Below are 15,896 nucleotides of genomic sequence, written 5' to 3' on the forward strand. Positions count from 1 at the left end.
ATGGACACACACACACACACGCACACGGACGCATGCTGTGTTGCTCTCATTATTTCCTGAAGCTGTGCACTGGTGTTAAACTGTGTGTGTGTGTGTGTGTAAGGCACCAGCTGTAATTGGCCTCACACACACACACACACACGTCGAGCTGTTGGTCTTCTTGAATGTCAATCATGCAGCACCGCATTCACACATGCAGCACTTATCCTACAGCGCTCAAGAGCTCTTCACACACACAAACACACACATTATCCAGCGTTTACCTCTGACCTGTTCGCTATTGAATCCAGCCTGAAGTGTAATGTTATTTATTCCACACATCTCACATCTATGCTGTTTGTGTGTGTGTGTGTGTGTGTGTGTGTGGCTCATGTATTAAATATATGTATTCAGCATTAAGGATCTTTATTGTTAGTTTCTTATGGAAGTTTGTTTCTGAAAATAAAAGAGCACGGTAATTGCTACTCACAATTCTGACTTTAGAAATAAACTCCCAATTTTGTTTATATCTCACAATTATGACTATTTCTCAGAATTGTGTGATCAAGATTAAGATTTCTGTGGCGGTAATGAGCTTCCATATTGTCCTGTTCATGAGTTATAATAATAATATGTGCCAGTAACTTTAGCTAAATAGATGGAAAAATGTAAGAATGCAGAGCATCTTAAACCGGCGCCTGTTTAAATTACACGCAACATTAAAATGACACACAGTTTGTGGATTTGGTCAGTAGAGGACATTTTAAAAACGATTACAGTTTAATGGTGTGTGTGTGTGTGTGTGTGAGAGAGAGAGAGAGAGAGAGAGAGAGAGAGAGAGAGAGAGAGAGAGAGAGAGAGAGAGTGTGTGTGTGTGTGTGTGTGTGTGTGTGTGTGTGTGTGTGTGTGCGTGCGCGCGCGAGTGAAAGGGGCTAGCTCCTGAATAAAAATGATTAGTACGTAAATACTGCTCTGTTAAGCTGTTAGGAGGGTTAGCGTCGGTCTGTCATGATTATGACTCACTCTATATGCATACGATCTAAAGTCTGTTATGATTATGATTCTATAGTGAATCTCTTCATTTACATGTGCTTGGTCGCGCGCTTTTGTGAGACCCACAGAAAAGAGGCGCGCACGCTGTTGTCGTGACAACCAATAACGGGACTCTCGTGAAGGGGGCAGCAGAGCGCCAGTGTAGCCAGTGTAGCGAGTGTGTGTGTGTGTGTGTGTGTGTCAGTGAACGGGAGCAGCGCGCGGGCTGGATCGCAGTTCCTCCAGTCTCCGGTTATTCCGCGGATCTCTCGCGCTCTTCATCTCTTCGTCTGTGTTTCTCCGTGTTTCTCTGTGGATTGTTCTCCGTGGAGATGTTCGTGTGGAGACCCACATCGCTTCGGCATCTGCAGGCGTGTGTGTTCCGACTGCTGTGTTTTATCCCCACAGGGTTCCCGGTGACCAGCGTGGACAGCCAGAGATCCACCGACAACATCACCATCCGACAGGGGGACACGGCCGTGATCCGGTGAGAACACAACTTTACTAACTCACTGTCCTCCATCCTCACAGTCTCCAGCATCAGCACCACTGCGGGGAGCACACACACACACACACACACACACACACACACACACACACCCGCATCGATGAACAACGGCGCTCGCGCTCATCTGATCAGACGAACATTATATAATCACAGTCAAACACTGCGATCACTCTCAGCTGATGAACACACACTGGTTAATGACCGGTTCTGCTGTGTGTGTGTGTGTGTGTGTGTCGGTGCGGAAGTTTCCTGAGCTCCGGGAATATGATTGTTGTTTCTGTGATTCTGACGCAGGGTTTCGTCTTCAGACACGCGATCCCATAAGCAGAGAATGAGCTGAGTTAGTTAGTGCGTTATTAATCAGTCAAACTGTTGTTGCAAGCATCATTTCCAGCTACACACACACACACACACACACACACACACAGTTGGACAATATAATGCCCGATTATACCAGTCAACATGTTTATGCCACGGACTGTTATGACAGACAGTAATGTGTGTTTAATAGACGGTGAGACTGAGACCTGCTGTATTTCAGTGGTTAGTTGCATTATTAACTAGTGTGTGTGTGTGTGTGTGTGTGTGTGTGTGTGTGTGTGTGTGTGTGTGTGTGTGTGTGTGTGAGTGTCAAGCTGATTTCTGACAGACATTGATGTGTTTGAGACTCAGAGTTCAGAGTTCTGCTGCATATCGACCTCTCCTTCACCTTCACTGCCATTATTACAGTTATTTCACACACACACACACACACACACACACACACACACACACACACACACACACACACACACACACACACACACACACACACACACACACTCTCTCACTCTCTCTCTCTCTCTCTCTCTCTCTCTCTCTCTCTCTCTCACACACACACACAGCAGTAAGACGCTCTCATTCATAAATCAGTGTGTGCCGCAGCTGGAGGCGAGTGAGTCTGATTGAAGTGAGTTCAGACTCTGGGTTTGGATCGAGTCTGAAGGATTAGAGGCTCTTCCGCTGTGTTGATGTGTTAGAGCTTCTGCTGGACATCAGAATCTAAAATCTGAGGCGAATCTGAGCCACATCTGTACGTGTACGGGGAGAGTCGAACATTGGTCATGATGCATAATCAACCAACAGAAACGCCGCTGAGTTTGTTTCATCAGTAACAAAAGACATGGGATTTGTACCGCCTCACTCAATGTGTTCGATTAAATGAGGTCAATTTGTTATATATAAACTGCACGATTCTATGATTGCGTGATGTCAGCCAGTAGCCGATCAGACCAGTCCAGCCGATTAATGTGTCCAGTGTATGGTCAGAAGCAGATGCAGTTTCCACATGTATAATGGATTCAGTGGTTGAGATGAAGCTTCCAGTGCTGTCAAAGGCTCTGTTCAACCCATGGGCACTCAAGCAAAACTACACCATTTTAGACAGAAATACTCTTAATTAATTCAATCATCTGTTTAATAAAAGATGCAACGAGGCGCACCCTGACGCTGCAGTATTTACTGTGTTTTCCAGTTAGCATGCAGAGGCGACAGCTAGCGTAGCGCCGAGACTCCTGAGCGGTGTAACTCGGTGTTTCTGTGAAACGCTCCTCACGTGAGTGGAAACCTGTTTGGAAACCGTCATGCGCTCTGCATTGGTGATACAGGTTCAGACAGTTGATGGGAACTGTGTAAAGCTCTGTATCGTTACTGGTAAAGACGCTGTACCCATAATGCACCCTGGCCTCATTAGGAGAATCCAGACCCAGCAATTAGCGCAGAGCTGCCCATCTTCTCAAACGCACAGGAAGTGATTATCTCCAGCACTTCCTGTGAAGAGTTCAGTCCTTCAGGGCCTCCAGGATTAATTAGCAAAGCTGTTTATCACGTCCCACCAACAATAGGACAAGCGGCGGTTTTGTTTATGCTATTCTGCAAGTGTATTTGACAGATATCATGTTTACTGCTTATTAAATGATAGCAGCTATCTGGGGCTTTGCCGTCTAATTTGCGACCCATAATCTGGGTCTGTGATTTGCTGCTCTTTATATCTGAGGTGTGAAGTTCCCCTCCAGTTTTCAGGGCCATTTTCCCACAATACACAGATTTTAATTGGTTTTTAACACTCCTGGCTGCGGATCTGGCTGCAGGGTGCGTCTCCGAATGAGAGCAGTCATTGTTGGTTTATTAAAACATCCTCTTCAGCGAAAGCAATCCTCCCAGTCAATTATCACTTCTTTGACAATAACAGCACACGTGTGCTAGTGTAGAAAGAGTGTGTGTGAGAGTGGGAGGGAGTCGCGGATGCTCTCGTTCTTGGTTTGGCCCGCTCTCTGCCGTGACACTGAGGTCGGCCTGTAGTTCGGGAGCAGGGAACATTCGCTCAAACTAACAAACAAATAGTCTTCCCCTAACGTTAGAATCTTCACAAACATTTTTAACATGGATGTTTTCAAGTCATGTTTTCATAACTCTGGAAGAGATTCTCACAGAGAATCTCTGTTTCCTCATGGAGAATGTCCGTTTCCTCATGGAGAATCTCTGTTTCCTCATGGAGAATCTCTGTTTCCTCACGGAGAATCTCTGTTTCCTCATGGAGAATCTCTGTTTCCTCACGGAGAATCTCTGTTTCCTCATGGAGAATCTCTGTTTCCTCATGGAGAATCTCTGTTTCCTCACGGAGAATCTCTGTTTCCTCATGGAGAATCTCTGTTTCCTCACGGAGAATCTCTGTGTTTCCTCATGGAGAATCTCTGTTTCCTCATGGAGAATCTCTGTGTTTCCTCATGGAGAATCTCTGTTTCCTCATGGAGAATATCTGTGTTTCCTCATGGAGAATCTCTGTTTCCTCACGGAGAATCTCTGTGTTTCCTCATGGAGAATCTCTGTGTTTCCTCATGGAGAATCTCTGTGTTTCCTCACGGAGAATCTCTGTGTTTCCTCATGGAGAATCTCTGTGTTTCCTCATGGAGAATATCTGTGTTTCCTCATGGAGAATCTCTGTTTCCTCATGGAGAATCTCTGTGATTCCTCATGGAGAATCTCTGTTTCCTCACGGAGAATCTCTGTGTTTCCTCATGGAGAATCTCTGTGTTTCCTCATGGAGAATCTCTGTGTTTCCTCACGGAGAATCTCTGTGTTTCCTCATGGAGAATCTCTGTGTTTCCTCATGGAGAATCTCTGTGTTTCCTCATGGAGAATCTCTGTGTTTCCTCATGGAGAATCTCTGTTTCCTCATGGAGAATCTCTGTGATTCCTCATGGAGAATCTCTATTTCCTCACAGAGAATCTCTGTGTTTCCTCATGGAGAATCTCTGTGTTTCCTCATGGAGAATCTCTGTGTTTCCTCACGGAGAATCTCTGTGTTTCCTCATGGAGAATCTCTGTGTTTCCTCATGGAGAATATCTGTGTTTCCTCATGGAGAATCTCTGTTTCCTCATGGAGAATCTCTGTGTTTCCTCATGGAGAATCTCTGTGTTTCCTCACGGAGAATCTCTATTTCCTCACAGAGAATCTCTGTTTCCTCATGGAGAATCTCTGTGTTTCCTCATGGAGAATCTCTGTGTTTCCTCACGGAGAATCTCTGTGTTTCCTCATGGAGAATCTCTGTGTTTCCTCATGGAGAATCTCTGTGTTTCCTCATGGAGAATCTCTGTGTTTCCTCACGGAGAATCTCTATTTCCTCACAGAGAATCTCTGTTTCCTCATGGAGAATCTCTGTGTTTCCTCACGGAGAATCTCTATTTCCTCACAGAGAATCTCTGTTTCCTCATGGAGAATCTCTGTGTTTCCTCATGGAGAATCTCTGTTTCCTCACATAGAATCTCTGTTTCCTCATGGAGAATCTCTGTTTCCTCATGGAGAATCTCGGCGTTTCCTCATGGAGAATCTCTGTGTTTCCTCATGGAGAATCTCTGTTTCCTCATGGAGAATCTCTGTTTCCTCATGGAGAATCTCTGTGTTTCCTCATGGAGAATCTCTGTGTTTCCTCATGGAGAATCTCTGTGTTTCCTCACGGAGAATCTCTATTTCCTCACAGAGAATCTCTGTTTCCTCATGGAGAATCTCTGTGTTTCCTCATGGAGAATCTCTGTGTTTCCTCACGGAGAATCTCTGTGTTTCCTCATGGAGAATCTCTGTTTCCTCATGGAGAATCTCTGTGTTTCCTCATGGAGAATCTCTGTGTTTCCTCACGGAGAATCTCTATTTCCTCACAGAGAATCTCTGTTTCCTCATGGAGAATCTCTGTTTCCTCACATAGAATCTCTGTTTCCTCACAGAGAATCTCTGTTTCCTCATGGAGAATCTCGGCGTTTCCTCATGGAGAATCTCTGTGTTTCCTCATGGAGAATCTCTGCGTTTCCTCATGGAGAATCTCTGTGTTTCCTCATGGAGAATCTCTGCGTTTCCTCACAGAGAATCTCTGTTTCCTCATGGAGAATCTCGGCGTTTCCTCATGGAGAATCTCTGTGTTTCCTCATGGAGAATCTCTGCGTTTCCTCATGGAGAATCTCTGTGTTTCCTCATGGAGAATCTCTGCGTTTCCTCATGGAGAATCTCTGTGTTTCCTCATGGAGAATCTCTGTGTTTCCTCATGGAGAATCTCTGTGTTTCCTCATGGAGAATCTCTGTGTTTCCTCATGGAGAATCTCTGCGTTTCCTCATGGAGAATCTCTGTGTTTCCTCATGGAGAATCTCTGTGTTTCCTCATGGAGAATCTCTGTGTTTCCTCATGGAGAATCTCTGTTTCCTCACATAGAATCTCTGTTTCCTCACAGAGAATCTCTGTTTCCTCATGGAGAATCTCGGCGTTTCCTCATGGAGAATCTCTGTGTTTCCTCATGGAGAATCTCTGTGTTTCCTCATGGAGAATCTCTGTGTTTCCTCATGGAGAATCTCTGTGTTTCCTCATGGAGAATCTCTGTGTTTCCTCATGGAGAATCTCGGCGTTTCCTCATGGAGAATCTCTGTGTTTCCTCATGGAGAATCTCTGTGTTTACTCATGGAGAATCTCTGTGTTTCCTCATGGAGAATCTCTGTGTTTCCTCAAGGAGAATATCTGTGTTTCCTCACGGAGAATCTCTGTGTTTCCTCATGGAGAATCTCTGTGTTTCCTCATGGAGAATCTCTGTGTTTCCTCATGGAGAATCTCTGTGTTTCCTCATGGAGAATATCTGTGTTTCCTCATGGAGAATATCTGTGTTTCCTCATGGAGAATATCTGTGTTTCCTCATGGAGAATCTCTGTGTTTACTCATGGAGAATCTCTGTGTTTCCTCATGGAGAATCTCTGTGTTTCCTCAAGGAGAATATCTGTGTTTCCTCACGGAGAATCTCTGTGTTTCCTCATGGAGAATCTCTGTGTTTCCTCATGGAGAATCTCTGTGTTTCCTCATGGAGAATCTCTGTGTTTCCTCATGGAGAATATCTGTGTTTCCTCATGGAGAATATCTGTGTTTCCTCATGGAGAATCTCTGTGTTTACTCATGGAGAATCTCTGTGTTTCCTCATGGAGAATCTCTGTGTTTCCTCATGGAGAATCTCGGCGTTTCCTCATGGAGAATCTTTGTGTTTCCTCATGGAGAATCTCTGTGTTTACTCATGGAGAATCTCTGTGTTTCCTCATGGAGAATCTCTGTGTTTCCTCAAGGAGAATATCTGTGTTTCCTCACGGAGAATCTCTGTTTCCTCATGGAGAATCTCCGTGTTTCCTCATGGAGAATCTCTGTGTTTCCTCATGGAGAATCTCTGTGTTTCCTCATGGAGAATCTCTGTGTTTCCTCATGGAGAATCTCTGTGTTTCCTCATGGAGAATCTCTGTGTTTCCTCATGGAGAATATCTGTGTTTCCTCATGGAGAATCTCTGTGTTTCCTCGTGGAGAATCTCTGTGTTTCCTTTTGGAGAATCTCTTTGCTCTAGAGCCCTGCACGGGCCTCAAATCTAGGCCCTAGCCCGGCCCTGGCCCGAGACGTCCAGGCCCTAGCCCGGCCCGTGTCCGACAGCTCATCAGAATGATCAGCCCGAGTCCGACCCGAGCCCGTTATTTAAAAAAAAAAAAAAACACCTTACACAGCCCGCCCTGTTGCAGCAGTCATTTAAACAGATATGTTTTGTCCTCAATGGCAAAGTAGTTACCGTTTAGATTATTTTAATTTCTTTATAAAGTTAATTAAGACATGTTTCTTTTTATTTATTTTTTTATGACGACCAAGCACCCGACAGCGAGTTAAACATATTTGACCCATTTATAGCCTCTCAAATCAACACTTTACTTGGCTACAATAAAATCCATAGATATAAAACAACTTAAACATATTCACACAGACAGTTAACGTTAGTTTAAACGTTTGTTAAACATTTATTGTCATTTTTGAAAAGCTGAGGCAAACTGCTCTGCTGCTCGCAACAGCGCTCGTACAATACAATTTACAATACAATACAATACAGAGAATACAATCTAAACAAATCAAATAAATTACATTAAAAACAAACATGCAGGTTATCTTACCTCAAAAATCAAGTCTTCACTACAGAACATGGCCATTCGTATTTCCAAAAGTTTCCAACAGACTCATGAAAGTCCAATCAAACAAAAAACATCAAGACAACCTCCTAAACAGTCTCTTACAGAGCATCGATTCGTGTAGAAAAAGCACCATCCACCGTGGAAAGTTTTAATCCAGTCGTACTTTTTCCAGCTGCGCTGAAGTCACGCTCACTACTCCTGCTGCTGGCGGGACACTAAACAGAGAACGAGCCGGTCGCACGGATCGCGTTGCCGGGAAACCTGTGTGCGCGTGTGCGTGCCGTGAGCAGACTGTCAGTCATATATGTCAGTATGATAGGTTATAAAACGTCTTTCTATGTTTGCTTTTCAATTGTCATTCAATTGTCATCTTCTCATATTTTATTTTAAGTAATATCTAAAATAGGCTATAAAAAGATAAGCCTAAAACAGGCCCGAGGCCCGGCCAGCGTGAAAATTTGCCCGAAGCCCGGCCCGAGGAGTGTAAATAAGTCGGGGCCCGTCGGGCTCGGGCTGAAATGCAGGCCTCTACTTTGCTCTGTGTTTCTCCATGGAGGGTCACTGGGCATTCTGAGCAAAGGTGAATCCATTATCTCTGATCATGTGACGTCTGCTGTATTAACGTCCCATCAGACTGAAGCCCCGGGTCACCGGTTTGTCACAGCTCCGGTGCAAAGAGCTCTCCCATCTAATCACATGTGCAACACACATTACCTAACCCCCCCCACCCCACCCGTTCTTGCTGAGAGCCAGCTATCACGCCCTGCCAAGGCCTGTATCATCTTCCTTCTTCTGCTCGGTTTGTCCCACTCAGCGTCAGATGCTGCTGATGGTGACAATCACAGGTGGCAATTTTGTGTCGAAATGTCTTTGCATTTGGCAGTCTGATCAAAAATGATGTTAGGATCACGTGATATCATTAATCACAACCAAAAACACAGCAGCAGCTTTAGCTAATCATTGTCTCGTGTTTAACACATTTTGACACAAATTTGACTTTTTAATTATCATGCTTTTCATTATTATTTTATTAACACATACAACATGTGCTTTCACAGTCACAAAAAATCATTCATATCCAAAATAGAACTGATATTGTTGCACATGTGTAAACCCCAAAATTTGCATGAGATCTATTGTTTTTTTCACGGCTGATAGGAGCCACTTCAAGATGTGTATTAAATCAGCAATCAGCAAGGTCATAACGTCACTGTTTTTGAAATAATTAAAATCACACTGCACTGGTAATCTTTATCTTTATAAAATTTTGCTCCACAAACATCAACGACAGCTTGCTGGTAACATAGTATAAACTGAATAATCTATGGCTAGGTTTATATTTATAAATAAAAACACATTATAAAAAGAAAAACCTGGGTGTCAACCATGACATTCATTGCGACAACGATCACCGGTGCAATCATTCTAGTTTGGATGGCATTAATGTAAACGGATGTCAGAACTTGTCAGATCAGATATCAGACCTTTTTATCTGCCTTGAGATTTTGGTTGTATTTTGCTTTTCGTGGTATATGTCCCACCCAGCGGTCACAGAGGCAGCGAGCCATGTTCATGAACTACAATTCAGCTTCTCCGATTGTACTGGGTGATCTAAACCAAATCAAATGCAAATTGGAGACTTTGTTGCCGGGATTTGAACAGTATGTAAAGACTCAAACAAGAAATAACAATATTCTTGATAAGTGCTTTGTGAATGTCAGGGATGCTTATGTGTCCAAGAGCATGCCACCAATTTTAAACTCTGACCACAATGTTGTGCATATGATTCCTATGTACAGGACTAAATTAAAAAGAGCAAACCAGAAAGGAAAACGATCTGAATGTGGTCGAATGAGAGTGCAGAACAACTGAAAGCCTGTTTCGACTGAACAAATTGGGAAATATTTGATGAAGGCTCACTTGATGAAAGATCTACAGTGTTAAATGATTATATTAACTTCTGTGTGGAGCTGAACATATCTACCAAAGAGATTAGAGTTTATCCAAACAATAAACCATATGTGACTAAAGGTATTAAGGAAATGATAAATGTGAGGAAAGTAGTGTTTAAAGATAAAGATATTAAGACTTAAACAGAAAGAGGGTTAAAAATGAAATTAAAGGAAACAAAAGAAGTTCCTAAGAAGTGTTTGGAGAAAGCCTTAATAATACCAAAAAGGTTTGGGACATTATGGAAACAATGAATTTTGATGAATTTTGTTTTGGGAATGAATTAAACATCTTTTTGACCAGATTTCAACAAATTGACATACACAATGAGATCAAAGAAACAGTAGAGATAGTTCCATCATCATTGGACAGAATTGTTATTGAGGTCGGGGATGTTTGGAAAACGTTTCAGTCTATTGATGACGGATGTAGTGCAGGTCTTCTGAATTAGCACCGGTGTGGCAACCAGTATTTCAGCTTCTGTTGACACACACACTGTTCCTGTGATATGGAAGACCGCATACATTGGAAATTGGATGCCATGTCCAAGAGAATATAATGATTTTAGACCAATAGCCCTCACATCTGTGATTGTGAAATGTTTAGAGAGATTATTACTCCAGCATTTAGCAGTTTGCCTAGAAGAACGGCTGTAGTCCTGAAGATGCAGTTGCTGCTTTAGTACATATCATCTCTAAACATTTAGATAAACCTAAAACAATTGTAAGAACTTTGTTTTTAGATTTCTCTTCTGCATTCAACACAATACAGGCTAACAGATTGGTGTCAACTTGAACAGTTGAACGTTAATCCCTATATGATCCAGTGGTATACTTAAGGTTGCGTTAGTTCTGCCATACTTTTCACCTTATATACAGACGACTGTTGAACTGACATGTTAAATCAGTATATTTTGAAGTATTCTGATGACACTGTTTGAATATCTTTGTTAGATGATTTGGACAGTCCTGAGTTTCATCAACAAGGTGTGACTAAATTGATTGAGTGGTGTGAGAATAATGCTCTTGTCATTAATACGAGTAAAACTGAGGAGATCGTATTTGGGTCTGGATCTGATATAATGCCTGTTTTTATTCATAAGAAGGAAATCAGATCGGTTAAGACATAATCACATTTAGGAGTGATTATAGACGATATGCTATCGTGGAAAGATCACATTGATACTCTATGTAAAAAAAAACAACAACAACAAAGCAGAGAATTTACTTTCTTCGTCGTCTTAGATCATTTGGAGTAAGAAAACAGATTTTCTGTTGTTCTATAGGTCTGTGATAATGAGCATACTGCAATATTGCAACTCTACTGTATTTGGTAGAAAAGCTTGTCTGTTATGTTGAAAACAAAGTTGTTTAATCAATTAAACATTTGCTCAAAGATTGTAGGTCAGCCTCTTGAGAAGCTTTACGACTCAGCCTATTATAACAATTTGTTTAGGCTAGCTAATATTATAGTTTCTAACCCTATGCATATTCTGGATAAAGAGTTTGAACCATCAAAGAGGAGGTATAGAATGCCCAGATTTAATAAAGCGATGCTGAAACACTCTTTTGTGAACCAGGCTATCCTAGCGTTGAACAATAACATTCAATCAGAAATCAAGAGGACTGTCAAGGGTTAGATGTGTAAGTGTTGTGTTGATTGAATGTATAATATGTGATGTTTTAGTGAATGTCGATGTAGAATGTATATTAGAGATGGTAAACATAGACACTGTTATGCAAGAAAAATTTCAGACTCGTCTGACAATAAAGTATAAAAGTAAAGTATGCGTATCATATCACACAGTGTTTGTGAGGACTAGTCATCGGCCCAGGGGGTGTTTGTGTGACTGGTCAGGTGCTTCAGTAGAAGTGAGCTGGAAATTTTGAGAGTAATTTGAGAGAAGTTTGAGCTCACCGAGAGTCGGAGGAAGCAGCAACGTCTGCTGGGTGTTTTTGGTCTTTGTTTCTCTAGAAGAAAAGTGTACGCTGACTGCTATCAGGGGCGAGATGTGGGTTATAAATCAATGCTGGAGAGCTGTGCACTATACACTACACACACACACACACTTATGCTGCTGCATTGTGAGTTTAAGCAGCCTGTTTTCCAGTGGAGATTGAGCCAGACACTGTTACTGAATCAGTATGTAAAGATCATGTGTGACTGGACGTCTCAATACATCGCTGTGATGTCACTGTACGTTTACACACACTCCTCAGCTAGAATGTTTTTGCAGTGCTGAGATTTTCCAGCCACATCTCAGCAGAAGCGTCCTGTCCTATATTGATCCACGTCACGGACGACGGGACGCTCCCGCTGAGCAAACACAGTGTTGAGTTATCCGTGCAGTTAGTGCCACTAGCTGTGTTTACATACACCTGCTTTATGTGAATTTTGGGATATTGCATAAAAAACACTGGATGGAAACGCCAAGATGGGCTTGAATTCTAAAGATGCACATAACAAACGTTTGCTCTCAAAGGGGATCATTATTTATCTGATAAGAAGACATGCGCATAAACTACACTGGAAACACATTATATAACTGGAGTAACTGGAGTAACCAGCGGACCAATGGCGTTGCAGCGTCTGTTGGTTTGGTGTTTCTGAAACGCCGGAGTCGACGTGTGTGATCATGATTGGTTGTAATTCCCTCCAGAAGCGTCTCACACACACACGAGTGTGTTCCCGAACGCCAGAGAACACAACAGCCTCGTTTATGGTGCCGCCCGACACACACTGGTTTACGGTGACGCCCGACACACACTCGTTTATGGTGACGCCCGACACACGCTCGTTTATGGTGACGCCCGACACACACTCGTTTATGGTGACGCCCGACACACACTCGTTTATGGTGACGCCCGACACACGCTCGTTTATGGTGACGCCCGACACACGCTCGTTTATGGTGACGCCCGACACACACTCGTTTATGATGACGTTCGACACACACTGGTTTATGGTGACGCCCGACACACACTCGTTTATGATGACGTTCGACACACGCTCGTTTATGGTGATGCCCGACACACGCTCGTTTATGGTGACGCTCGACACACACTCGTTTACGGTGACGCCCGACACACACTCGTTTATGGTGACGCCCGACACACGCTCGTTTATGGTGACGCTCGACACACACTCGTTTATGGTGACGCCCGACACACACTCGTTTATGGTGATGCTCGACACACACTCTTTTATGGTGACGCCCGACACACACTCGTCTACGGTGACGCTCGACACACACTCGTTTATGGTGACGTTCGACACACACTCGTTTATGGTGACGCCCGACACACACTCGTCTATGGTGACGCCCGACAGACAGTCGTCTATGGTGACGCCCGACACACACTCGTTTATGGTGACGCCCGACACACAGTCGTCTATGGTGACGCCCGACACACACTCGTTTATGGTGATGCCCAACACACACTCGTTTATGATGACGCCCGACACACACTCGTCTATGGTGACGCTCGACACACACTCGTTTATGGTGACGCCCGACACACACTCGTCTATGGTGACGCCCGACACACACTCGTTTATGTTGACGCCCGACACACAGTCGTCTATGGTGACGCCCGACACACACTCGTTTATGGTGACGCCCGACACACACTCGTTTATGATGACGTTCGACACACACTCGTTTATGGTGACGCCAGACGCACACTCGTTTATGGTGACGCCCGACACACACTCGTTTATGGTGACGCCAGACGCACACTCGTTTATGGTGACGCCCGACACACAGTCGTCTATGGTGACGCCCGACACACACTCGTTTATGGTGACGCCCGACACACACTCGTTTATGATGACGTTCGACACACACTGGTTTATGGTGACGCCCGACACACACTCGTTTATGATGACGTTCGACACACGCTCGTTTATGGTGATGCCCGACACACGCTCGTTTATGGTGACGCTCGACACACACTCGTTTACGTGACGCCCGACACACACTCGTTTATGGTGACGCCCGACACACACTCGTTTATGGTGACGCTCGACACACACTCGTTTATGGTGACGCTCGACACACACTCGTTTATGGTGACGCTCGACACACACTCGTCTATGGTGACGCCCGACACACACTCGTTTATGGTGACGCCCGACACACACTCGTTTATGGTGATGCCCGACACACACTCGTTTATGGTGACGCCCGACACACAGTCGTCTATGGTGACGCCCAACACACACTCGTTTATGGTGACGTTCGACACACACTCGTTTATGGTGACGCCCGACACACACTCGTTTATGGTGACGCCCGACACACAGTCGTCTATGGTGACGCCCAACACACACTCGTTTATGGTGACGCCCAACACACACTCGTCTATGGTGACGCCCGACACACACTCGTTTATGGTGACGTTCGACACACACTCGTCTATGGTGACGCCCAACACACACTCGTCTATGGTGACGCCCGACACACACTCGTTTATGGTGACGTTCGACACACACTCGTTTATGATGACGCCCGACACACACTCGTCTATGGTGACGCTCGACACACACTCGTTTATGGTGACGTTCGACACACACTCGTCTATGGTGACGCCCGACACACACTCGTCTATGGTGACGCCCGACACACACTCGTTTATGGTGACGCCCGACACACACTCGTTTATGGTGACGTTCGACACACACTCGTTTATGATGACGCCCGACACACACTCGTCTATGGTGACGTTCGACACACACTCGTTTATGGTGACGTTCGACACACACTCGTCTATGGTGACGCCCGACACACACTCGTTTATGGTGACGCCCGACACACACTCGTTTATGGTGACGTTCGACACACACTCGTTTATGATGACGCCCGACACACACTCGTCTATGGTGACGCTCGACACACACTCGTCTATGGTGACGCCCGACACACACTCGTTTATGGTGACGCCCGACACACACTCGTTTATGGTGACGTTCGACACACACTCGTTTATGGTGACGCCCGACACACACTCGTTTATGGTGACGTTCGACACACACTCGTTTATGATGACGCCCGACACACACTCGTCTATGGTGACGCTCGACACACACTCGTTTATGGTGACGTTCGACACACACTCGTCTATGGTGATGCCCAACACACACTCGTCTATGGTGATGCCCGACACACATTCGTTTATGATGGAGGGTTTAAAGAGCACAGTTGCAGAAACTCATTTATCACTGATATTCTGCACCAGGAAGTTTTGTTATGTGATCTGAACATGTGATGTATTCACTGATTAATTCACTAATGTTTTATGCCATTTTTTCAGTTTTGTGCATTTGTTAGATTCACTACTTTGAATGGAAACCTAGTGTGTGCCATAATCATGTGATTTTATCTAAGAATGAGTCTGATTAGATTCATCAAACAGCAGCGACTGGATCTTCTTGAAGGGGAAGTAGCGTCAGGTTAGTAGCGGGAGGTTTCCTGTTTTACACTGCAGTTAAACACACGCTCTGATGTGTGGCATACAGTCGGAGAACCCTTCCTGGTGTTCCCTTCTCCAATCTCTTATAAACTGCGTTATGCAGCGATGCGTGATGAACGAATCTCCCAGAAACTCCCCTTGAGTGTTGGAGGTGTAGCGGTTAGCTAGTTGTTGCTCATCCGTCTCTGTCCTCCATCACTGCAGAGGAAGGAAATCATCCCTGATGTTGATTCAATAATAGATTGAGGACGTTAGTTGCATTAAAGACCCGTAACGTCCTGAAGTGCCGCTGCTCCGCCGAGGGCCGGTTTATCTCTTGCTTCTGGGCTGTAATTGTGCGTTTACCTGCTACACTCAGCGTGATGGGCAGAACGAGCCGCTAGCAGAAGAGCTGACGCTGTGTTTGAAAGCAGGGCTCATGGGAGATTTATGAGTGTGTGGTTGAAGCAC

The 15,896-nt window shown here is 44.5% G+C and overlaps 1 protein-coding gene across 2 annotated transcripts in view; it reads left to right on the forward strand.

The window, feature by feature from the left end:
* The window catches only part of lsamp (limbic system associated membrane protein), a 136,418-nt gene that overhangs the window by 61,208 nt on the left and 59,314 nt on the right, over positions 1–15,896 (forward strand). Inside the window, exon 2 of one of the 2 annotated variants that reach the window (XM_039670026.2) lies at positions 1,420–1,498. In XM_039670026.2, coding sequence (XP_039525960.1) covers positions 1,420–1,498 — 79 coding nt within the window. Of the gene's footprint in view, positions 1–1,213; positions 1,499–15,896 lie in introns of those variants that run through there. The other variant, XM_039670025.2, reaches the window with a different exon arrangement.

The sequence above is a fragment of the Pimephales promelas genome, chromosome 16, assembly GCF_988280905.1.
Source record: "Pimephales promelas chromosome 16, fPimPro1.hap1.1, whole genome shotgun sequence".
Lineage (NCBI taxonomy): Eukaryota > Metazoa > Chordata > Actinopteri > Cypriniformes > Leuciscidae > Pimephales > Pimephales promelas.